The following is a 25,148-nucleotide window of genomic DNA, read 5'->3' as shown; positions in this document are numbered from 1 at the left end:
ATCAGTAGCGAAGTGGGACAGAATACCTACTGGATAGTAGCTCTGCAGGACCGGAGTTGGAGACCCCTGGTTTAAAGAGTCACAGCCCCAGAGTACTGAACTGGCTGGCTGAAACAAGATTGACACTGGTCATTACCGTAGAAGACACCTGCGTTCTCACGGTTCTCTCCTGCAATGTCCTTGGCCAGTTATGGGCCAAGAATATAGACCATGGGTGGAGGCCATCTTGCTATGATTGTGCTTTCTGGAAACTTTAACCGAAAACAGAAATGATCGACAGCTTCATCATATCGGGGTGGGGAAGTAACTGGACCCCAAAAGACTGGGACTGGTCGGAGAGAGACTGAGGGGCAGAATACCTGAGGCCCAGTAAAGGAGCACAATGATTGCAATTGGACCAGAAAGATGATGCTTGGGACACCTTGTGACGAACATCTTGATAAGACATATGAAAAGTGGATAAAAATCACCTTGATATGGGAGGCACTCTGCAGGGTGTCCAGTCTTGGTTGTAACTTTGAAGTTGTAATAAAGACTGACCTTAGAAAACTACACAAGTAGCCCCCGACTCCTAATTTGGCTCATAATAACCACCACAACACATCCGCTGGCATGTATAGTTCCCACCGTTTTTAACCACAACAGCACTGCCCCCCCCCCCCCCAACACATTGGGTATCCAAATCTTTGTGGGTGTAACCCTAATCCCAACATGACAACCTAAACACCTATCCAGCCCTCACCTTAACCATAAGTAGCGAAATAGAATACCAGACCAAATAATGTCCCCACGAGGTCAGCGTAACGGGTTTTTGTCTGACTGAATAAAAATTCCCCATCCATTCGTCTGCCCGGTTCCCAATAAGAAGAAATACGAAATACTTCCACTGAAATCCTTTTATTGTATATGCTTTGCTTCTCTGCAAGTGAAGCTTCCATTTAAATTTTATTTTGTTTTAATAGTGCATTTTTTCCCCAGCAAAAATTCTGTGAGTTTATTCAAATGACCCTCTCTTCACATACACATACATGGGGTCACAGGTCACCCCACAGAACAATCCCCCCCCACCCCCCAAAAAAAATAAAATAATCAAATCACAACACAGTCACACTTTCCCATGCAAAGTAATCCACAAATTCAAAATATTGCATTATTGTACGGTGACTGCAGGTTCAGCGACAGGGGCTTAGGGGTGAGGCGACACTAATGTAGTGAAACAAACACATTTCAGACAGGCTTAGAATCGGAGTAACAAAAGCCACAGGAAAGAAAATGAAGTCATCCGCACCTGAGGGGGACACTTCCTGCCAGCCTGTGACACACTTCCTGCAGAGCTGTGGAATAAGAAGGGGGCTGGGGGGGGGGGCTGAGAATTGTCCCTGTGTATCTGCTTGCACCATAGAGCTGAAAGCCTCAAGTATGTGTGTATGGGGAGGGGGGGGGGCTTTGAATAGCAGGCAGGTGCAGTCGCTATCTCCCTCTACCTGACCATTGTGTGGAGTGGAGAGGGGAGGGGTACCCTGAGTTACTGGGGGGGTGAGGGGGCCACGGGGTAACGGGAGAGAACTCCAGGCTGCCCACAGAAATGCCCGAGTCGGTGCTGTGACTGCGGGCGCCGGCGGTGACGAGGTCCTCGAGGGCCTCGGAGGGCCCTTCCCCTGCATCCTCCTCTTCCTCCCGCATCCGCCACAGCTCCGACTCCGACAAAGGGAATGACCGGCGTTCCCATGGCGACACCGCCTGCTGCGGATACACAGGGGATACGGTTACGCTCATCTAGCGGACCTGCCTGTGCATGGATGTGCCCCCCCCACCCACCCTACCGCATCACACATCCACTCGTCCTCCTCCAGCATGGGAATATTCTGTGCTCCTCTGGGGGGCTCCCACCGCTGGGACCCCCACTCAGGAGGGTGACCGAGTCTAAGCTGTGTCATGGGGGGCAGCTTCCCGCCTCGGCGACAGAGAGACCTGTGGGAGGGGGTTCATTCCAATAATAAATGTTCAGATCCTGTAAGACGGACACCTGAGACTCCCCCCATCCCCAAACTCACCGGCCCCTGCGACGGCGGTGGGCCCCACGACCCCAGCGTCCTTTCTCCCGACATTCCCACTGGGCGTGCCGGCTCCGGAACGCCGCATCGGAGACGTCTTCCTCCTGTGAGATCCGGACGGCACAGCCTGAAGCCTGCGGTGATGTCTGACAGTCTGAGGCCCACTGGAGTCTCAAATATCAAACTGCGTATCCCAGCTCAGAATTTGTTGTAATGTTCAGTTTTTTTGTCAATTTATAAAAACAACACAAGCTGACATGTTAGATTCAGATCCCGACATCCCTCGAATCTTAAAGTCCTTTCAAAAGCATTTCTGTCTTGTTTAAAACGTCATACATCCTGATATTCACACATGCAGCAGCCTTACCGGCAACTCGGAAAGAAGGGAAACGCAGACACGCTTACATATGGACAGTCGGTATCCCTGGAAAGAACAGACTGCGCCCCTGCTGAGAGACAGCGGCTCACCTCCTCCTGCTCCTGCTCATTCGCGGAGGTCGATCCGCAGGCCGTGTCATCAGGCACAGGGTGGAGGCCGGAGTCGGCCGACGACGACAGCAAACCCTGAGAAGCCAGCTCCCTCCAGCTAAGGCCGAAAGCAGAGGCAGGGTGTGAGGCTGGAGGTTGGGGCTTCCATATCGCTGTAGTGAGTCATGCGACTAATAACCTGAACTGGAATTCTGACACAGCCCCCATTATGTGTTGGTGGGTGTCCACTCTTCATGTGTGTATTAACTACTCATATGCGGACTTTCGGGGATTGTTGTATTATTATTATCCAATTGCTCTATCCTGGCACTGACTGCTGAGGTCTTTGGAATCTGCATTCATTTAACAAAAACACCCCCTTAGCGTGTGTGAGACAGCGACCTGGGAGTGAGGATCTCCTTGTACTGCAGTCTCTGCACCCTGACTCCGCCCCCCAGGCCTGTCAATCCCAGGGGCATCACCAGGTTGTCGATGTCGAAGGAGCTCTGACCCCCCCGCCGGCGCAGGGGCTGAGTGAGAGAGAGAGGGGGGGGGGGGGGAGGAGGGAATGTCCACCCCCCAAACTGTGACACGGCTGTACTTTGGAGCACTTGGACTGAATTGCTCCTGTGAAAACAATGAGCTGTCAAACTGAAATGTTTTTGGAAGAAAAGGACATCAGAAGCCCCCCCCACCATGACCCCGAGCAAGATAAGCAGTCAGAAGATGGATGGATGGATTTTAGCCAAATGAAAGACTGCTGCCGACAGGGGAGGAGAAATGGGGGCCCTAAAACCAGCACCTTTCAACATGCACATCACAAGGATTCCCGCGCTTCCTCCAAATCCCACAGATTCACATACTCTGTCCCCACATGTACTTAAAGCAGTGGCCACTGCCCTGTATAGGGATTATGCCGATACCAGTGTGATAGGGAAACACTGCCATCTACTGGATATTTAAAGAAACTACAGTGGAAGCCAGGGAAGCGTGTTCTGCTGCTCGTGGCTCACCTGTGAAGGGGTGTCGGGGGCCGGAGGGGTGGGGGGATGAAAGTGGAGGTCTGTGGGAGGCAGCCGATGGGAGGACCAGACCAAGCCTCTCACTGTCCTGTCACTGGCACCGTCTACGGAGGGACGAGAGACACACACACTCTCATAGCTCTCTGCGTGTGGCGGACAGAGGAGATGGGGCAGCAGCAGGATCTCACCGGTGCTATGCAGCAGGGGGCGTGGCTGGGGACACAGACCCCCTCTCTTGGGGTGATTCAGCCTATAGGAGCCCTTGCCCTGCCCGGCCAGCCGGGAAGGAGGAGGCTGCCTGCTGATTGGCCGAATGGCTCCACGGGAAGTTCTGACAAAACGTAGAAGAGCTGCAGACTGCAGGCCCAGATGGACATCTGCGTGACACACACACACACGGTCTGAATTAATCAGATTGTTTCAAATTATTGGGCGTGCACACATACTCATTACAAAAACCTAATCAATGCACCCCTATATCGTCTGTATGATGCCTGTTTAAACTTAAAGAAATTTAAGTCCTATTAACAAATGACAAATTCCACGTTAAACGGTCTACATCGAATCATTTTCACGGTAAACAAACACAAACGTTCATTTACTCTGCCGGAATTAATGGTTTAAGACATCGGGGGGAAAAAAACAAAGCACTATTTTAAGATTCGGGCACCGGGGGTCACGACGGACCACTAACTAGGCCACCCTGATGAAGAATCGCTCCGGAACGTCGAGACATGGCTGTCCGTCACCAGTCGCCACTTAAGTGCCCCTGTGCGCTCCCAGCCTATAAGGACGCAGAACGGAACCATGGGGGAGGGCTGGCACTCTCACCGGAGGGCAGAGACAGGACGGGGTGCAGGCTGAGGTCCAGCTGGGCGGCGCGGCCCCGTGGAGGGGCATCCTTCATGAAGGGGGAGGGGGTCAGGCCTCTGGTGCACAGAATGCAGACCAAAGGGGGAGCACACCAGCACTGCACACTCACCGCCTTGGGATGGGGAGGAGAGAGACACCTACTATTATGATGGGGTGCATGGTTCCTCAGCAGGTTGACTCACACTTCAAGGGTTGTGGGTTCGAATCCCGCCTCCTATCTCTGGAGTTAGGGTGCTCTCCCTGCATTGTACGGATTTCCCCAGGACACTCCTGTTTCCTCCAGCACTCCGAAGGCTCTAAACTGCCCACAGTGTGAGAGTATGTGCACTCTGGTAATTATTTAATATATTTACTATTTATTTAAGGCTGGAAGGGAATTTTTCGAACGTTTCCTCTGAGCCACTCCGTCACCTTGGTTGCAAGCGCAGAGATGTTCCCCGGGAAAACCAGCCGGCAGCGACGCCGGCTGGGCAAGGCTCGAACGCGGGCTGCTGACGTCAGCTGGGGGGCAGCGGGCTCCTCTGTCCCAGAGTTCAGGCATGGTGCCACAGCACTACAGGAAAGAGAGAGACCTTTACATACCAAAACAGGAAGGATGTCCTCCAGCATCCACACACTGTCACCAGGTGACATTCACCATCCATTTTGTAATGTGAACCCAAAAAAATGGCCAAGGACATTTCTGAAGAATGACTGGATCAAAACAGACAGGAATACAGAATGAGAGAGACATCCATTGGTCAATCCCAATAAGCTGGGATCTCACTGGAGGAGGTGCTAACGATGGGAGGCACTACACTGAGCGGAGCCATTAAACACGAGTGTCTGCAATTTCTCACAGCACCCATAAGACGGCGATCGTTCTCAAACCATCACGAACCAAAAAGACAAGTCATCAGTAATTTATTCATGTCTGCCAAACCAACACTGTGACCTGGCAGTCACTCCTTCCGGTCTCAGGACAGGCTTCCATTTTGGACCGAGGCAGACATATCATGCAGCAGCTTAATGAAATTAATCAAAAGCAGTTAAACGCTAACTGAGAGCAAAGTCTATTTGGATGTATAATGTACAGAAAAATAATCAGAAGCCAATTTACATAGATTGTGATCTTTTCGCAGATATCGAGCACAGCAGAGAGGCAAAGTGGAAGAGACAAACTACACATGCTAAATTTGTTAAAGAATCTGACGTTAATCTAGTGCATGATGACTGTTCCTCAAAGTGACAGCACTCAGACAGCACCAGCTACTCCCTGGTGGCACCCTCTAGTGGCCATTTGTTAGAGAGCACTGCTTTTCACTGACCTGTTGCGGCCACTGCTTGTAGAAAGGAGGAACTGGGCTTCCTCTTGGGGGGCCTCCACGGGAGGCAGGCAGTCTGTGGGCTGGTGGACTCCCCTACCCTGGGAGACAAACAGGTCAAGCACTGCAGTGCCAGTGATTTAACACCCTGATGTACCACACTAGACTGACAAGCAAATAGCCCTCGGTGGGACATTGTACCTTGCCCTGCCTCAAGTGGGCGTAGAGGTCCGACAAGCCACGAATCCGGTACTCTAGTTCCGACACCTGCGCCTGTAGCCACGCCCACCGGCTGCCAAGCCACGCCCTCTCCTGAACCCATCCCCATTCAGGGGTATCCTGCCTGCATTCAGCAACAGCACATTTGACAGATTAGCCACACGATGTCTCGGGGCCCCTAGGCAACCTGCTGCCTGTAGCTCCTCCCCCACATCCCATAATTCCGTGGAAAGACAAATTGAGGCATCGATTAGCTGGGTTTCATCCACTCTGAACTGGGCAGCTGTGATTTAACAGGCCAGACTGTCAGTGATGAGTCTAAAATGTGAACCATGACAGTTAAAAGTTCTTTTTTTAAATTGCAAAGAGATTTAAACAATGTGACCACATAAAATACTCATGATCATAAGAATATCCCCCACCCCGCAAATTAAATGAAATTAAACACGTACCACAGCTGCAATCATAAATAAATTTGCATTAGTTTCCATCAGGGGAATCAGACACACAAAACAAAATCAAACGCAACCTCTAGCCGAACATGTGGGCATTAGGTTGCAGCTCTCCCCCTGTCCAACAGGGGCAGACCTGAGGCTGTCACAGATGCTTGCTGGACACCTGCAGCGAGTAAGAACTTCCCCTGGTTTTACGGGGAGCAGCTCATAACACCTCCCTGGGAATAAGCCTGGAAGCATCACCAAGTCCAGCCAGGGAATTCACATTAACTACATCAGTGTACATTATATATGCAAGCTAGACTTGATTAATTCACATTTTGCCCAGTTTTAAAGCTACATTTTAACTGAAGCTAATTTGAACTAATTCCTCGCGGAAAGCTGCTCGGATCTGGTTAATGTGCTTCTATATACAGTATGAAGACAAGCAGATCCCTTCTTGGACCTTTTTGTCAAAAGCAGCTGCTTTATATCCTGTTGCTCCTGGGGTGCAGACAGCAGGTCGTTGAGGGGACTCACAAGTGCTCCGGCCTCTCATCTGCCTCGCTCTCCCCGCCGGAGCTGCTGGCCGTGTGGTCGGAGTCCAGGCCGCCCTCGGCTGTGCGTAGGGCTTGGTTGCAGCTCCGGGCCAATCTGCTCAGCTCGCCGGAGCTGCCTGGCGACGAGCCCGTCCAGCTCCATTCTCCTTGCTGGCTGGCGACCCCCAGCAGCCCCTGCAGCTGCTGCACTACGTGCCTCTCCACCTGCTTCACCTGCACCACACGTAGACGGCGCTGCAGTCTCTCCGTGCGCTCCTCCAGTCGGACAAGGCGGCGTCGCGCTTCGCCGGCCCCCGCTTCCACCACCGCCCTGTAGCGTGCGGTCCGTCCGCACTCGATCTTCCCCGTAGGAGTCGCGCAGCCAGACCTCTTGCATTTTCCGTTGCACAGTAACGCCGCCTCGTCTGCTTCTAACGCTTGCTCTCTTGGCAGATGAATGCTCTGCTGGGCTACACCTTGGGCAGGTCTGCATTGCACACCGGCATCCTGCAGCTCCGGGTCCCCTGCTGGGCGATGCACCCAGGAGAGGGCATGATGAACGCCGCCTGGCGCCCAATGCGTGACGCCGTTCGCACCCGCGGCAGCAACAAAGGAGGGCATCGTGTATAGTCTCACCCGGCCTTTGGCAGTGCCGACCGTCCGCCCATCTGTCCCGCTAATGTCATCAGCGGAGCCGGACCCTGTCGCAGCAGGTCGATACAGCAAAGTCCTCTTTACTGGGTCACCCAACTGGACGCGGCCGGACAAACGCGGACGGCCGCCCCCACCGTGCCGCACATGTGACTGGCGCTGATTTTTAACGGGCTTGCAGTCATGGTCATCGCCGGGGGCGAGCCTGAGCGAAGCGCAGGTCCATGCGGCCCCGGCGTCCTTAGAGCCCGCGGTGCCGCAGTGCACGCTCTCCTCCGCCCGTCCCAAGCACACCCTCTTAGCCGCCCTCTTCAAACTGCTCGCCCGGCGCTTATCCAACCGATCGTCCTCGGGGGACAGACGCTCCCCGCCGCTCCTCCGATCGCACAGTTGTAGCTCGCCTCTGGTGTACCCAGCCCTCCGCAAGGCAGCATCCATAAAACCTCTCCGCCCGCCCCCGAGTTGGGAGCGGCTGGGTCTGTAATCAATATTAATGCCGCCGGCGTTCTTCAGACGATCGCCTTCCCCGTTGCCAGCACCCTCTATCATGTATTTTCCCGGACGCCCGCGGTCCCATCCGCTGCCGGTCGCTTCGTCCACCAGCCTGCCGTCGTTTCCCCGGGTTGATGAGGCAGATTCAGCGTGGGACGCGTCGATCCAGTCGCCGCGCATGCGAGCCGCTCCATTGGAGTGCAGCCCCGGAGCCGCTGTAGTGGCGGACGCCAGCGTAGCAAAGGCGCCGTCATAACCGAGCACGGCGCCGCAGCCTCCTCCCCCGCTGCAGAGCTGGGCGCCGTGCAAAGCGCCCGCCGCCCCGCCTCCCACACCTGACTCACCGCTGCTCATTTCAAGCCAGTTAAAATGATCTGGATAACGCATCGCCGCGGCGCTTCTTTCGCATTTTCAAGCAGGGAAGACGCTGGGGCTTCATCGCCACCACCTTGCTTTACAGACTGCAGCGTCTTCCTCCATTCTCTCTCCCCTTTAAGCTACCCTTCAATTTCTTTATCTCCCAGCGAGCGTTGCGCAGGCGCTTCGCAATAGCCGGTTCTCAAATGTGATTCGTCGTATTTTTAGATTGCATTAATAGTTCATCTTTTTATCTCAGTCTTATCAATAGTTTATCAAACTCCATTCAGTGCATCAAGAATGCATTGCTGTATTATTACTGAGCTGCGCTGTTAATTGACGAGCTACGACTCTCATGTTTTCACTTTGGTTCTGGTCTTAACACGTACACAATATATAACAAATGCTGTTCAAATTAGAACTTCAACTGCAATTAATTGTACCATATTTAGTATACAAGATAGTGCACGTCTATTACACGACATATGTCTGTAACGTTGCCTAAAATAAAGTTGTGTAAGTATTGTCTGTATATTATTCTGGCAGATGTATAATCAATAAATAATGTGAAGCCCAATAAATTTTTTCTTATGTGAACGAGAAGCTCCGAGCCCAAGTATGTACAGTACATCCATCCATCCATCCATCCATCTGCTTAACCGGGTCATGCAGGGTCGCGGGGGTGGAGCCTTTATCCAACTGGGGGTGGAAAAAAAGGCACCTTATTCCATTGCCTATTATTATAATATAAATATTGCGAATTGTTGAATAATTGCATTAATTTAAAGGAATGCTTATACGTACTTAGGTATTTTAATGTCTAATGCGGATTAGTAAACTCTGTTGCGAAAACCTACATTTCCCATCAGCACAGCGCCATATCGCGAGATTTCCAAAGCCGCGCAGGGTGATGCTTCGGGCGGCGTAAGTAAGGATCTGTCCACCGCTTTATCCGGTAAGAAAGACCGTGACGACTGTTGGATACGATGGCGGCAGCGGCTACTGGAGGAACGGTTACCGGCGGTCCGACGACTGGCCAGGCGGGCGGGGGCGCGTCGATCGGCAAGAAGAAAGACGGCGGCCCGTCGGCGAAGTTTTGGGAGAGTTCAGACACGGTGTTTCAGATGGACGCGGTGCGCCAGTGGATTATGAAGCATTACAAAAAGGTTAGTGCTAGTGGCTAACCAGCTACAGGGCTAAGGGTCCTCTTCTCCGTTATTTTGTAACCTGGTAACTAGCTGGATATCAGTCGGTTTATCCGTTAAATCGCTGCGTGATCGTCTCTCCAGTAGACGCACCGCTCAGCCGTTTAACAACCGCTGTAGTATAGGTTAGCTTTAGCCTTCGGGGCCGTCTGCAGACAATACGGAGCCAGGCCGTAAACAAGAGGCGACTTTTTAAATGGGAACCTTAACGAATGGGCGGTTCGGCCCGAAACCTCCCCAGCTTGTCGCAGCAGAACCCGGACGTGCAGTTTTTCCCGGCGGAATACGGACAGAAGCTGCAGGCGGCTCCTGATCTCTTATTTGTTCCGGTGCTGAGAACAAAGGGATCTGGCCGCTGTGGGCGCTGCGCCGCCGCTCCGGTGTTTGTTGTTGGATGGAGATTTTTCCCTGACGGCGGATGAGGGGAGCAAGACATGGGATGAGATTTAGTGGGTGATTTGAGCTCCTAGTCTGGGCGGATCGGTGAGTGTGACACGGACTCCAATTCTGAAGGCCCCTGGGTTTCAGTCATTTCGGTCGGCGTTAGCCCTGCCGGAATGGGGGCTTAATACGAATCCCTAAAAAGGGAAAACATTTTGTGTTTCAACAGATACAACACGTAAATAGATCTAGATGCCATTTAGTTAAATTGATTTTAAAGATACAAGTAAAGGCATAAGAGGATTTTAAGTGTTTACCCGCCAGTCCTTTCATCATGACAGCGAGTGGGCGGGGCTCCGACACGCAGATGTTCTTCATCACTGTCTGGGGGAGTCCGACCTGACTCTTCTTCATCACTGTCTGGGGGAGTCCGACCTGACTCTTCTTCATCACTGTCTGGGGGAGTCCGACCTGACTCTTCTTCATCACTGTCTGATTTTTTTGTTTTTTAAACTCGCGTAAAACACGAAATATGCCGGGACGTTTTTTGTTAACTTCCTTATATAGGAAATATACAAAACTGCTCGTGCTTTGGTAGTTTTTTGTGTCGGATTGATTGGGGGGGGGGAAATCAGTGATTCCCATTAAAACTTAAAAAAAAAAAAAAAAAAAAAAAAAAACATGGATTCTTCCGCATTTCGCACAAATCTGGACCAGAGAGCAATTAACCTGTATTTAATGGTTCTGTTCAGATAGTGTATAGTTGTGTACCATGTTTTTACCGATGTGTTCCTATGTCCCTGTCCTCAGTATGTCCAGACGGACTCCCCCTCCAACAAGTCACTGGCTGGCTTGGTCATGCAGTTGCTGCAGTTTCAGGAGGATGCGTTTGGGAGGAAGATGAACAACCCCGCCCTCACCAAACTGCCCGTGAGTAATTAGTCTACCTCCTTTTCCCTGGCCTCTCTCTCTCTCTCTCTCTCTCTCTCACACACACACACACACACACACACCATTTTCCAGGAAAGGCAGAAGTATTTAGAACATAATTGGATTGATTTGGATTGGAGACCCAATATGATGTGTACCATGTGTGTATTATGCTGGTGTATGTTGGCTAAGAGTGTTATACTGTGTGTCACACATTTCCTGCCTTGTTCTGTCATCAGAATAAGTGTTTCCTGGACTTCAAACCTGGAGGTGCACTGTGTCACATCCTGGGCTCCGTTTACAAGTTCAAGAGTGAGCAAGGCTGGTAAGTGGTGTCGGGGGCGGGGGGCCGGGGGGGGGGGACTGTGGAATGGCTCTGGGGGTGGGGCGCGGTGGCGAGTGTCCGTAACCGACTGCACCCCCACTCCGTCTAGGCGCAGGTTTGACTTTCAGAACCCTTCCAGGATGGACAGGAACGTGGAGATGTTCATGACCGTGGAGAAAGCCCTCGTGCAGGTTTGATCTTCTTCCTGTTAAACAGCCTGCTGACTTGTACCATGATGTGGGGTAATATTCAGAGCTGTGACAGACTACCTTTTAAATATAGGACAATATCGCTCTGTAGTTCTGTAATCCACCTCACATAGTCTTACTAAAGTCAGGGCATCTCAGTGGGTTTGCCTCACATCTCTATAGTTGTGGGTTTGAATCCCACTCCACATGCAGTTATGTTCACTGCAGTTGATAGATTGCTCTGTCATTGTGAGTGCGTGTGCCCTGCAATGGGCTGACATCATGCGCGGGTTGTTTCCCTGCCATGTCTGCTTGGAACAGGTTCCCGGCTGCCTGTGATCCTGTAATGGATAAGGGGCTGGAAGATGGATGTGTGTGCTGTATGTTTCCATATTCATCGAGGATAAGTGCTCAGAAGAAACAGTTAGAATGTCCCAGAAACACATTAAAACACTAGGTCGTAAACCCCCACCCCAAATGTGCTTTCAGAACAACTGTCTGACACGGCCTGTTGTGTTCCTGACCCCGGACATCGAGCAGAAGCAGGCGGCTAAGCTCAGAGACATCATCAAGAGACACCAGGTTGGTGGTCCCAGCGGATCAGGGGGCATCCGGGCGGATTCCGGCACAGCGGGTGCCTGTCACAAGCTGTCAGCCATTTTCCGCCCTACTGGAATATCAGTGTTCTGTGTCGAAGAGCTCTGCCCCAAATTTAGGATGAAGGTCTTTAACATCATAATAATCTAATTGGCTAGAAAGCGTAAGCCATCTGTCCTTTTCACTATTTCATAGATCTGCGGATAATTAGATAGACTAAATATAGTTGTGACTCAGGCTTTGAGATGTCTGGAAACGCTTCTTTAAGGTTTTGTGAAAATTTCCCTTGAATTCTTTTGACTTCCGGCGAAATCCTTGCTGTTAAACCTCCTCTGGTTGAAGAATTGAACTCTGCTGTGAGCAGGAGACCTTTCTGTCCCACTAGATTTCCCTCCCAAATTGTTTTTGTTGTAATAATAATAATAATAATAATAATAATAATAATAATAATAATAATAATAATAGGTTTCTACCTGTCTTTGGTTAATCATCCTGCCTTTGTGTCCCAGGGCTCAATCACAGAGGAAAAGGCCAAATCCACGCATGTCATTTATCCCTCTCCTGCTTCCCTCGACGAAGGTCAGTGCTGCTGAACTGAGGGGGGGGTCCAGGGAAGGGGTGCCCCTACCTAGAGGGATGCCCCTTGCCTGTTTGAAGCGTTTACGGGAGAGGCCAGGATGGCTGGGGTCACCGTGTGCCGTCAGCCTGACGTAAGCCGTGTCGCTCTTGGTTGTCAGTACGCGGTAACCCTGCGCCGCGACGCCTCGTCAGCCTATACGCTGTGGCCCCCCGCCACGTTGTCAGCTGACGCTGATCAAGTTCCTCTCTCCCTTCCAGAGGAGTGGCTGCGTCCTGTCATGCGTAAAGACAAGCAGGTGCTGGTGCACTGGGGGATGTTCCCTGACAGGTGAGAGAGAGGGAGAAAGAGAATCTCACACACCGGCGGGAGGGGGGGGATGTTCACTGACAGGTGGGGGGGGGGGGGGGGTGTGTCACACACCTGGGGAAGGGGGGTTGGTGACAGGTGAGAGGGAGACACACACACACACACACACACACACACACACACACACACACACACACACACACACACACACACACACACACACACACACACACACACACACACACACACACACGACAGGTGACATACAAAATCTATGGCAGAGGTGGGGATTTCTCTGTTCAGGGTTCAGGGCTTTGATACCATGCTGCCGGCCATGGTATACAGACCGGTGATCCTCTGGGTACAGGCACAGACCTGGAGATCCCCCCCCCACTGCGGGTAAGGGCAGGTGGCTTGGGGCTTTAGTGAAAGTATGTAAATGAAGCCCATGCCGTATGAATGGCAGAGTCGGCTGCCCCATGAGTGTGACTTCCCTGCCCCATTTTGTGTTCTGCACGTAGCTATGACACGTGGGTGTCCTCCAGCGACGTGGAGGCCGATGTGGAAGACCCACCGAGCGCCGAGAAGCCCTGGAAGGTCAGAGCGCTTTGCCTGCTAGCCCCTGCACTTTAGAAAGCGGCTTGACATCCCGACAAAACTTGCGTCTTGTTCAAACACCTGGCAGACAGTGATGATGACTAAAGCCCCGTAATTGGTCAGAGTCATGGATCAGAGGCGTATCCACGGGCTGTGGTCTCTGTGTCCCGCTGAGCGTGACAGCAGGTCCCATGTCTCCCCCCACATCCTGATTGGCTACTCGATCTCTGACCTTTTCCAGGTTCATGCCAGGTGGGTCCTTGACACTGATGCCTTCAATGAGTGGATGAACGAGGAAGATTATGAGCTGGATGACAGCAAGAAGCCTGTGAGCTCACGCCAACGCATCTTCCCACGTGAGGAAGAGGTACGTCCCATTTCTGGCCTGGGGATCCCAGACCCCATCTGTGCTGGGCGAAGTGGTTCCCTGTTGAGCCCTCTCACGCCACCAGGGGGCGTGCTTCTGCATCTGCTCTCCGTTTCATCCCTCCTTGTCTTCACGGCGCCGATGTCCGTCCCATCGCTGTCAGCCATTTCAGTCCAGGCTCCTCCTCACCTCCCACCGCCTCCGCTGTGCTCGTCCTCGCCCGCCCGCTCGCTCGCTCGCTCCTCCCCCGCCCCCCCCCCCCCCCCCCCCCCGCCCAGCTCCACCCCATCGCTCATCGCCGCGCTTTTCTCTCATCCTCCACCCCACACCCCCGGCATCTGATCAGTCTTCCCGTACACCTGATCGCAAGGACCGCAAGGCGGCCGGCAGCAGCAAGAAGAGGAGGCGGTCTCCGTCGCCCCAGGCCACGCCTGCTGAATCCCGCAAGAAGGGGAACAAGAAGGGGTATGTCCCACTACTGCCCTCTGCTGGCAGATACAGGCAGAGGCTACGTGTACGTTGTAGGTTCTAGTCTCAGATTTTGCGGCTTAAAAATATGACCGAAACAGTGGTGTGTGTTGATATACAGGACCCCTGGGCAGTACTACAAGCGCAGAGGCCACCGAGGGGAGGAGGAGGAGCCAGAGGAGGACCTGACTAAAGACATGGAGGACCCCACCCCCGTCCCTAACATGGAGGAGGTCATCCTGCCCAAGAACGGTGAGCCTCCTGCTCACAACGTGGGTACTGTGCGACATGGTTGTCAAGCTGGGTTCGGGTTCGATACTCAGAGTTATTTCAGTCTAGCTGTGTGTTCCTGCCCTTACCCTCATCTTCCTGCTTAGTGCCCACTGTAGTCCTCACTAGCGTGACGAAACGTAATGAGCCCCTCATTTTGCTTGGTCTCTGCAGTGAATCTGAAGAAGGACAGCGAGAACACGCCAGTGAAGGGCGGCACCATGACAGACCTGGGTAAGTGCGGCGCCCCCTACTGGCCATCTAGCCCCATTGGCGGAGAAGGCATTTGCGGTCATGCAGCTCGCTTGATACCCATTGTATTACGCGTAATGATGGAAACCGCCCACATTTTTCAGACGAACAGGAGGATGACTCCTTGCTCACTGGGGGGAAGGTAAGCTGGCTCCTTATTCCTAATGCAGACTGTATCAAACGTGTGAGGATAGGTGGGGGGGGGGGTGATGTAGGCTTACTGTGACCTGTCATTCCTACCGTCCTCCGCTGTAGGACGACGAGGAGCCTGGGAAGATGGAGATGAACCGGCTGCTGGACTCGGGCGAGGACAATGTGACGGAACAGACCCACCACATCATCATTCCCAGCTACGCGGCATGGTTCGACTACAACTGGTGAGGGCCGTTTCCCAGTTGCCAAAGAGGGCACCCTGCGCCCCGCTGCTGTATTCTCTTAGACCCGATGGTCTGCATTCTGCAGCCTCCCCCCGTTGTCTGTGCTTTGTGGACTAAGCTCATTGTCTGACCTGGAGGTGGGGGTGTCCTGTTTTGACTTCATGAGGAGGCCTCCTGGTGTTCAGGAGGCTCTGTGGAGAGGCAGCACTGATGACACAAGCAGGTGCATTGTGGGACACAAACTACATTTCTCTCTGTCCTCCAGCATCCATGAAATCGAGAGGCGTGCCCTCCCCGAGTTCTTCAACGGCAAGAACAAGTCCAAGACTCCAGAGATGTGAGTGCGAGGTTCAGTTCGGTTTCCGTCTGTCTGTCCCCTGCCAGCCGCACACTGATGCCTCCTGTTTCCCGCTTCAGATACCTGGCTTATCGTAACTTCATGATTGACACCTACCGCCTGAACCCTCAGGAGTACCTCACCTCCACCTCCTGCCGCAGGAACTTGACCGGAGACGTGTGCGCTATCATGAGGTGAGGGCCCAGAGCAGTGCATGATGGGTATCAGGCATTTCCTTCTCGCATGACCACCATGTGATTCCTCCACCCAGAGTACATGCATTTCTGGAGCAGTGGGGGCTGGTGAACTACCAGGTGGACGCAGAGAGCCGACCCCTCCCCATGGGCCCTCCGCCCACCCCCCACTTCAACGTGCTGGCGGACACCCCCTCGGGTTTGGTGCCCCTCCTCCATCGGCCTTCCCAGGTACACACTGGACACGGAGGCACACGGAACAGTCGCTAACTGTCTGAATTTCCGCCCTGATGCGTGTGCCCTCCTACCCTCCCCAGATCCCGGCCTCGCAGCAGATGCTCAGCTTCCCAGAGAAGACCAAGGAGAAGCCAACGGACCTGCAGAACTTTGGACTGCGTACTGACATCTACGCCCGGAAAAACCCCAAGGTGCGTTTCCCCTCAACAGACAGCAGGGGGTGCATCATTAGTGTCCTTTTGTTTGAATAGGGAAACCCAGGTTTTCTATAGTAAATCAACTCGATAGCTGTCAGTCAACTGTTGAAATAAACAAAGAGAGTCGTGATAGACTTGGGCTCAGCCAAACTCACTCTAAATTCAGAATAGATTTGACAGAGGGCCAAATGTTTCACAACATAGTCCTGCTGAACCTCGTCTCTCTTCCCCCCTGCAGAGCAAAGGTGCCAGTGCTGGGCGGGAGTGGACAGAGCAGGAGACCCTCCTGCTGCTGGAGGTGAGCAGCACAGTTGCACTACCATCCCTGACTGGGGAGCCATTTTCACGTTATTCGTAGTTTTCCTGCTGTTTAGAGCTGTTCCCTGCCATTAGCTGTTTTGATGGAACTCCATTTCCCATCATGCCCCACCCTTCCACAGGCCCTGGAGATGTACAAGGATGACTGGAACAAGGTGTCGGAGCACGTGGGGAGCCGCACGCAGGACGAGTGCATCCTGCATTTCCTGCGGCTGCCCATCGAGGACCCGTACCTGGAGAACTCGGACGCCTCGCTGGGCCCGCTGGCCTACCAGCCCGTGCCCTTCAGCCAGTCGGGGAACCCCGTCATGAGCACCGTGGCCTTCCTGGCGTCCGTGGTGGACCCCCGGGTCGCCGCGGCGGCGGCAAAGGCTGCCCTGGGTGGGTGTCGGTGTCGGTGTGTGTGTGGTGTCTGGTGCCACCTGCTGGCGAGCTCTGGTGTTACGGCCCTTGTGGTCCTATCGCGGGTGTGTGGGTGCCGGCTGACCCGGTGCTTGTTCCCTTCGCAGAGGAGTTCTCCCGGGTCAGGGAGGAGGTCCCCTCCGAACTGGTGGAGGCCCACGTGAAGAAAGTGCAGGAGTCGGTGCGGAGCACGGGCAAGCTGGAGCCCGCCTTCGGGCTGGAGAGCAGCGGCATCGCTGGCACGGCCCCCGACGAGCCTGAAAAGCCGGGTACGCTCAGCGCGCAGCTTCCGGGGGCTACGCTTTTCGGGGGATGTGAGTGTGCTGTGCTGTTCGGTGCATGTCCAGCAGGGGGCAGCAGCAGCCCAGCCACGGAGACCATAATGGTAGGGATGAAGCCTAATGACTGACCGCTCCCCATGGTAACACATCAAAGGCTACTGTGTGTGTGTATGGGGGGGGGTCAGGCTGCCTTAACAAGGTTGGATTAGAGCGCCTGTGGCAGACTAATGGCGCAAGACGTGCAGAACCCGAGCCTCCGTGAGCCTGTCTGCTGTAGGACCACAGCGCCGGCAAAGTGCCGCAGAACAGGACAGACACTTGTGCAGTTACTGAGACCCCCAGTACAGCCTTAGGGCCTCACGCACCGTGGGAACCTCTCTGACGGTGCCTCATCCTCGGTGAAACATCCCGTCAGCTGTTTGTGCCGTCAGGAAATGGGGACCATTGTGTGAGCTGTGTGAGAGGGGCGATTCTCAGGGCACTGGGTCCAGGGTGTGCATCTTCCTTCTGGTCTTCCACCCATCATTATGGCCATTCATCTTTCACCCAACCTTTTGCTGCCTCCAGCCAGCCTACTGTATAATGGATGCATGTAATCCCTGTAGGCCTGTCTACAGGGCTACTTGTAGGTTGAATCGGTTTGGTTATGTTCCTTCGTGTGTAGATTATTTGTGACCAGGGACTTGCTCCTTTTTGTGGATTTAAGTCATAATTTAATTAACAAAGAGAATCCTATTCATTAAACTTGCAAACCATATTAGTGTATGACCTAGGATGGTTGCTCTCCCTGGTTACTAGGATGACGCTGGTGGATTAAAGATTAAAGGTCTAGCACTCACTCTGTTAACCTCACGCTGCCTTTTCAGAAGGAGCAGATGCTGAGAAGATGGAGACAGATGCTGAAGCCCAGCAGACTGAAAAGGTAACACAGGTCAGAGGCTGTTCCGTATCTCTGTGTCCATGGGGCCGTCCTCGCTAGGGCTGTCCTGTATCTCTGTGTCTGTGGGCCCCTCCTCGCTAGGGCTGTCCCGTATCTCTGTGTCCGTGGGGCCCTCCTCGCTAGGGCTGTCCCGTATCTCTGTGTCCGTGGGGCCCTCCTCGCTAGGGCTGTCCCGTATCTCTGTGTCCGTGGGGCCCTCCTCGCTAGGGCTGTCCCGTATCTCTGTGTCCGTGGGGCCCTCCTCGCTAGGGCTGTCCCGTATCTCTGTGTCCGTGGGGCCCTCCTCCCTAGGGCTGTCCCGTATCTCTGTGTCCGTGGGGCCCTCCTCGATAGGGCTGTCCCGTATCTCTGTGTCCGTGGGGCCCTCCTCGATAGGGCTGTCCTGTATCTCTGTGTCCGTGGGGCCCTCCTCGCTAGGGCTGTCCCGTATCTCTGTGTCCGTGGGGCCCTCCTCGATAGGGCTGTCCCGTATCTCTGTGTCCGTGGGGCCCTCCTCGCTAGGGCTGTCCCGTATCTCTGTGTCCGTGGGGCCCTCCTCGCTAGGGCTGTCCCGTATCTCTGTGTCCGTGGGGCCCTCCTCGATAGGGCTGTCCCGTATCTCTGTGTCCGTGGGGCCCTCCTCGCTAGGGCTGTCCCGTATCTCTGTGTTCGTGGGGCCCTCCTCGCTAGGGCTGTCCCGTATCTCTGTGTCCGTGGGGCCCTCCTCACTTGTGTAACTTCCTTCAGGGCGAGGACAAGGACAAAGAGGAGGCTGACAAGCCAGGCGAATCTGCAGAGCGCCCCCCTGAGGGCGAGAAGATGAAGAGCGAGGCGGCAGACAAACAGGAGGATGGCGAGGGGACGGAGGAAAGCAAGACAGGTTTGTATAGTGCACAGTATATATACCCTGTGTCTGGCTTTTACATCTGATTGGACAGATTTTCTAAATGGGTGTGGCCGGGATTCTGCTAGCAGCTGTAAAGGTTCTGTGGGCCCTGATGTGGCCTTGCCGCTATTCCCAGACAAGGACAAGGAGGAGAGTATGGAGGTTGGAGACGCTTCCAAGGAGCCGGAGGGCGAGGATGGTGTGAGGAAGGCGGACCCTGAAGTAAGCGAGAGGAACATCGCCACCGCAGCCGCCGCCGCCCTGGCCTCTGCAGCCACCAAGGCCAAGGTGAGACCTCCAGCTGGGCCGGGTCAGAACCAGCAAAGTACTTTTTTTATTGCCTTTTAGGTGTCTTTGTGGTAACCAAGTTACTTGTATGTGCTGCTTTTATTACTGGTTCTATTGTGCTGTGGTTGGTCCGGGTGGTTTATGGGTTCAGTGAGTTGCCCAGTTCGGCAGGTCGCTGGTCTCGTCTGATCCGCTCCCCCCCCCCCCTCCCCTCCCCCAGCACCTGGCTGCCGTGGAAGAGCGGAAGATCAAATCTCTGGTGGCCCTGCTGGTGGAAACTCAGATGAAGAAGCTGGAGATCAAGCTGAGGCACTTTGAGGAGCTTGAGACCATCATGGACCGTGAGAAGGAAGCGGTGGGTGTGGGGGGCCGGGGCAGCCTGCGGGGGGGCGGGGCAGCCTGGGGGGGGATGGGGGGCGGGGCAGCCTGTGGGGGGGGGGGGGGCAGCCTGCGGGGGGGGGGGGGGGGGCGGGGCAGCCTGCGGGGGGGGGGGGCAAGCGGCCTTGATCCAGAGACGAATCAAACCACTACACAGAGTAAGCTGTGCTTCAGAGGCTCAGTACAGTGAGGGCCTCTCTGCAGGCTCCTGGTATCTCCTGTTCAACAGACAGCTTGCTATGGTCCTTGTTGCTTGTGAGTTTGTATCAGTAACTTGCCTGTAAACCAGTGGTCAGTCCAGCATCACATCCTTGGGCTTGCATTCCAGGGCCCAGGAGCACACAGGTGCTCGTGCAGGTCTTCCTCTGACGGGCAGATTATTAATCACTGATCGAATCCACAGAGCTCAGTGATTATGGATTTGAGTCGGTCCATGAGTACCTAGTTGTCCCTGACCCCTCCTTTTCCATAACCACGCCTCTTTCTTCATAACCCCACCCCCTTCACACTCTTGACTCCACCCTCCTCCCGGAACACAGCTGGAGCAGCAGAGGCAGCAGCTGCTGTCAGAGCGACAGGCCTTCCACATGGAGCAGCTGAAGTATGCGGAGATGAAGGCACGTCAGCAGATTGACCAGCAGAAGGCTGCTGGCCACCACGGCCCCCCTGCTGGTATGCATGGGGCCCCACCCCAGGGCTACAACCCCATGCATCACCCCATGGGGTCCCACCACCCTCCACAGACAGGTGAGGGCCGGGCCGAAGTAGGTCGGCCACGTTTAGCGAGCGTATCGTCTCCGCTCTCTTCCGAATGACTTCCCCCACTCTCTTGTAGGTGCCATGGGGGGGCCCGGTCAGCCTTTGCCAGGCCGCATGATGCCTGGAGCCCCTCCACCATCCAACATGCCCCCCATGATGGGTGCCATGCACCCAGGAGCCCCCAATGGCATGTGTGAGTAGCCCACCTTCTCCACGTGAAAGGTGCAGTACTGGGCGAAATAAGACATTGACCTTTGACCTGCTCACTTGCCCCCACAGACCCAGCCCCTCCCCCTGCACAGCCTGATGGGATGTCCTCTGGCCCCGTGGGACCACCAGTAACTGGGGCAGCTCGTGTGCAAGCAGAAAATTGAGCCTTGGACCTCATGAAAAGAATAATAATAATAATAATAATACACCGAACCACACTTCCCCTAAACACACACACACACACACACACACACACACAAGCTCCAAAGGACATTAATTGGCGCATTCCCACCACTAGGGGCAGCCGCGAGGCCACATGGCAGGTCCTCTGTCCTGTCCTCACCAGACACCTGTGCTTTACTCGGTACACCTGTATTTTGGGTACCTGGGAAACGGGCATGAGCTCTCTCCCCTTGCTAGCCAGCCTTCGTGGCTGTGGCCTCTCGCTTATTCTCTGTATTCTTTTCTCACCACATTTTCCCGAGTTTTTCCATGTGTGTGCTTGCACGTTGTCCTCCCCCCAGTCCTCGTGGCCTTCCTCACTGAGCATCTACCTCTGAATCCCACCGTTGGCTACTCGAGGGCGCCCTCTGCTGGTGAGGGCCTTTTGGTGCCTTCAGGTGGCGAGGTCACTCTGCTGTCCCTGCAGCTGTTAGTGTCTGAGGGGCCCCCGCTCCTGCTGTTGGGATGTGTGGACCACAAACCCGTCCTGCCCCCTGCAGGATGCCGTGTCACTGAAGCATTTGGACCAAACGCGTGTCTTCAGGGCTGTGGGCCTCTTAGCCTCTGAATCCCAAATTGATTTATGTGTTGGACTGTCTCTTAGCCTACCTCTAAACTGGAGTAGTTGCCATTGCCCTTAAAGCACAGGCAATAGTGAGAATTTTTCCTCTGTAATCCCACCATTAATCCCACAATTCCATTGGATTACAGTGTGTTTCCTAAGTGAGATTGTAGTGGGTGGCATTGTGTGTAGTGGGGTGGCCACCATCGTGATTTTCTCACTGCCATGTGAGCTGATTTACACCCCCCCCCCCCTCACAACGAAGAGCTACCAATGTCCTGCCCTTTAGAGGTTACTGTCATGGGATCCTGACCTGCATAGGCCAAGTGCTTTTTATTTCCATGTGCTGTATTTTATTATTATGGTTATTGTTGTTTTTTTAAGCAATGTCTCATTTGTTGGTTCGTTCAGTGTTTGTAGTTCGATGTTAAATTGGTACCGAGACTGGCACTGTTGAATAAACGTTTTATATTAACTGACCTATGTGCATGTCTTTACTTAAACTGATACTGAGACTACAAGTCTGCGTTACATCGATAATGTGTTGGACAATGTTCGCTAAAAATCACCATATTAGCATCTGTCTCATGTGTCAATCTTGGTCAAAATTGCTGCCCGATATTTAGGTTTTAGTCAAAAAGTTGGCGGCATCAGAACTAAAGATGTAACTGCTAGCAGATCTCTGCCTGATCCCCTCACAGCTGGCTGGAATCCGCTCGCTGCCAGGGTTCATGGGCCTACTGTCATCTTGCTCTTTTCCCTGATATAAAACAAGCTGACTGGGCTTTTTAGCTTGGGGGTCTAGTCCCCAGTTTGAGGTGAAACTTTTCCCTTCGGAGCTCAGAAGTCCCAGGTTATTGGACGTCCGTATGGAGGACGTCCATCTCCTCAGCACGAGAACCTGTGAACTTGGACTTTGACAAACACCATTTATACGTCGACGTTTTTCGCTTCTTGCATTATTTTCCTTAATTTTATCTAAGCATTTTCTGCCAGACTTCATGTTTAAATGACTTATTGTCAATTGCATTTTGCAGATAAAGCCATGACCGTGCACTTGGGCCCACCCAGTGCTCAAACGGGTTCACCTTCAGTGCAGCTTACATCCAACCCGCTGACAGGCGAGATTACAGTCAGCTGACAATCTGACCCACTTTCCTGTCATTACTCTCGTTCCCATTGAGAGTGACATAGAACGCACCATAATAGAAATCATTTTAAGTATCTAAGCCTCACTTGTTCCCACTTTTGGTTTATCTGTTCAGCACAATGCAATCTGTTTGCTTTTGACAATATATCTAATATATCTTTGGTCCAGTGCCAAAACAGGGCTTATTTCCCAGCAGCACAATCAGGTGTGAAATAAAGGGGGGAAAGTTATGACAGGGTTAAGGCCTGCAAGGCCAGCACTGAGGTGCAGTGGTTACCTCACACCTCTGGGACCTGCATTCAAGTCTCTGTCGTGGCTCCAGGTGTGTGGAGTTTGAATGTCCTCCCCGGGTCGCGGCTTCCTCTGGGTACTCTGGTTTCCCACCACAGTCCGAGGCCAACAGAAATGGTCAAATTTCCCATTATTGCGAATGGTGTGTGAACATGTCCTGCAATGGGTTGGTGCCCCACCCTGGGTTGTTCCCTGCCCTGCGCCCATAGCCTCCAGGACAGACTCTGGATCCCCTGCATCCCTGAATAAAACAAACAGTTTCAGAAAATGGGTTGGGGGCCCAATATGATACGAGGGGCTGGACTCTCCAGCAGCATCCCTGACTACAATGAAAGTCAGGTAAGAAAATCGAGAAACACGTATCATACATTCTTTTCTATTCTGGTTTCAAGGAAAGCAGCAAAGGGTTATTTCTCGCTTTGATAAGCGTTAAAGCGTCATCAAACGCTGAAAACCAAAATCAAATCTTAAAAACATAAATATTACCTTTAACGGAGCTAGATAAGGACTATCACCCTTTTGTCCTGTGCACATGAAATGCTGACTGTTTCTTTACTCGTGTACAATTTTGGATCTATGGAACTCCAGAACTAACCAGTCTCTACTTGTGCATTTTATAAATATCCTCTCTTCATCCGGTCAGTGTGGGACAGGTGTTAAGAAAATTTTGGGAATACAACAGGATGTTAAAATGATATGAGTCCCAGAATCCCCTTGGCCCAAAATACTGGGATTAATGTCACCTCATGTACTGACATTGGGAACAGGAAGTAGCCCCCTGAATGGTCACAACTGAAAACGAGATAAATAAAAAATCAACAAATGCTGAGATAATTTTGACACAATAGTAATGTAAACTCAAAGGGTAAGATTATGGTGCGGGGGCGTCCAAATGTATCTGATTAGCCCAGGAATATAAGAAATCGCCACGACTCCTCCAGTCAGTCCGCAGTAAACTGACATTGCGTATAACCCCGACCTTTTTAAAGCTTTTATTTCATTTAAAAGGCAGAATACCATTATCTTTACAGGTCGTTCTGCACGCCGGCAGGGAGTCACAATGACACGACAGCCGCTGGTTTCTCTGGGGATTATACTTTGTCTGACCTTTGCGTTCACAGGTAAGAAGTCATTTCTGTCAAACTGAGACCTACTAAGGTCTGAGGGCTCCGCGGACTGTTTGTTTGCTGCTCAAACATATGCGCGTGTATCTCTGCTTGAGTGACAGATATATCCTTATATGGAACCTGAGGACTGAGGTAAGGAGGTGAAGTAAACTGATGATGACTGCAGATATGCAGTAAAACGCAGGTAGTTACTCCGCAGAAGGACATTAGGTGCTTCTTCGCATCCATCCGTTATTTCTGTCCCAGCCATACACCTTCTAACCACTTACCCTTGTCAGGGTCTCCTGGAGCCAGTGTCCGGCAGCCGGTGCCAGTTAAAGAAAACGCATTTCTGTGAACTGTGAGAATCCCCAGGCAACACGGGGAGAGAAATGCAAAAGCCACACAGAAGGCAGCAGTCAGACCCTACATAGATTCCAGTCCATTATTATACAGTATTTTAATATATTTTATTAATATAAACACAACAATATGAATGGCAGGTTTGAAGATGTTACACCACCAAGATGGTATTTTTGGAATCAAGGTTTCAACTGCAAAAGAAGTGCGACCAGGTCAAGAACCTATTTATGAAATGAATATGAGTGAAATAGAGCATGACAGACGTCAAAGTCAGAGCTGCAGTGACGTAGGTCTATGTACTGTGACACCTTTCCATTAACCCATAATCTACCTTCTGTCAGCAGAGGGCCTCCCAGAACGTCGTCTTCAACCTGCAAGCTCCAGAATTCCCATCCAGACTCAAGAAAATGGAGGATCTTTGGCTTTTGTGCTCTCTATGAAGATCACCAACCGCATCTACAGCCCATCACTTGACGACCACAACTCAGATGATTACGTGAAGCTCTCAGAAGACGTTATAAATTTGGTAAGAATCTAATTTAGTCCTTGAGATCAGTTACAGACATAGAGAAATTACAAAATAACACATTCAATCAAATTGTTTTGTGAATAAATACAGCTAGTCTTCTTCAATAGCTTACATATGAGTACAGTTTTGTATTGAAAGTGCCAGTAGTCTGATCCAAACCAGTAAATGAAAACCAGTCTCTTTGTTATGTTTCAGTTGCAACAGATCTTTGGCTGTTCGGGATGCTCCACCTTTACTACTTACGAAGGTGTTTCAGATATAGC

The 25,148-nt window shown here is 52.6% G+C and overlaps 2 protein-coding genes across 5 annotated transcripts; one reads left to right on the top strand and one right to left on the bottom strand.

Annotated features, from left to right (window-relative positions):
- Positions 1 to 881: 881 nt before the first annotated feature.
- On the bottom strand, positions 882 to 9,179 carry LOC125719085 (KAT8 regulatory NSL complex subunit 1). Of its 2 annotated transcripts, none has more exons than XM_048993549.1 (12): positions 6,915 to 9,179; positions 5,923 to 6,064; positions 5,725 to 5,822; positions 4,829 to 4,970; positions 4,376 to 4,529; positions 3,733 to 3,921; positions 3,536 to 3,648; positions 2,925 to 3,052; positions 2,523 to 2,640; positions 2,055 to 2,158; positions 1,824 to 1,971; positions 882 to 1,740 (listed from the first exon to the last, which is right to left on the bottom strand). In XM_048993549.1, exons 1-12 carry the CDS (start codon positions 8,441 to 8,443, stop codon positions 1,471 to 1,473), a joined length of 3,135 nt encoding a protein of 1,044 aa, XP_048849506.1. In that variant the 5' UTR covers positions 8,444 to 9,179; the 3' UTR covers positions 882 to 1,470. The 2 variants fall into 2 exon arrangements, with proteins under 2 accessions (XP_048849506.1, XP_048849505.1); XM_048993548.1 differs by having other exon boundaries at positions 882 to 1,743; positions 6,915 to 9,178.
- Positions 9,180 to 9,302: 123 nt separating this feature from the next.
- Positions 9,303 to 21,925, top strand: LOC125719084 (SWI/SNF complex subunit SMARCC1-like). Of its 3 annotated transcripts, none has more exons than XM_048993547.1 (28): positions 9,303 to 9,579; positions 10,810 to 10,929; positions 11,169 to 11,254; positions 11,364 to 11,445; positions 11,932 to 12,024; positions 12,549 to 12,618; positions 12,877 to 12,946; positions 13,447 to 13,522; positions 13,764 to 13,889; positions 14,260 to 14,354; positions 14,479 to 14,609; positions 14,802 to 14,861; positions 14,984 to 15,021; positions 15,135 to 15,256; positions 15,522 to 15,593; positions 15,674 to 15,787; positions 15,865 to 16,018; positions 16,105 to 16,215; positions 16,460 to 16,519; positions 16,662 to 16,920; positions 17,049 to 17,210; positions 18,089 to 18,153; positions 18,889 to 19,021; positions 19,164 to 19,315; positions 19,536 to 19,670; positions 20,233 to 20,440; positions 20,529 to 20,645; positions 20,732 to 21,925. In XM_048993547.1, exons 1-28 carry the CDS (start codon positions 9,400 to 9,402, stop codon positions 20,824 to 20,826), a joined length of 3,186 nt encoding a protein of 1,061 aa, XP_048849504.1. In that variant the 5' UTR covers positions 9,303 to 9,399; the 3' UTR covers positions 20,827 to 21,925. The 3 variants fall into 3 exon arrangements, with proteins under 3 accessions (XP_048849504.1, XP_048849503.1, XP_048849502.1); XM_048993546.1 differs by having other exon boundaries at positions 14,236 to 14,354; positions 18,089 to 18,144; XM_048993545.1 differs by having other exon boundaries at positions 14,236 to 14,354.
- Positions 21,926 to 25,148: the final 3,223 nt, after the last annotated feature.

This window comes from Brienomyrus brachyistius, chromosome 23 (genome assembly GCF_023856365.1).
Source record: "Brienomyrus brachyistius isolate T26 chromosome 23, BBRACH_0.4, whole genome shotgun sequence".
NCBI classification, from domain to species: domain Eukaryota; kingdom Metazoa; phylum Chordata; class Actinopteri; order Osteoglossiformes; family Mormyridae; genus Brienomyrus; species Brienomyrus brachyistius.
The sequence above is the reverse complement of the archived record's forward strand: the minus strand, read 5'-3'. Positions and strand labels throughout refer to the sequence as shown.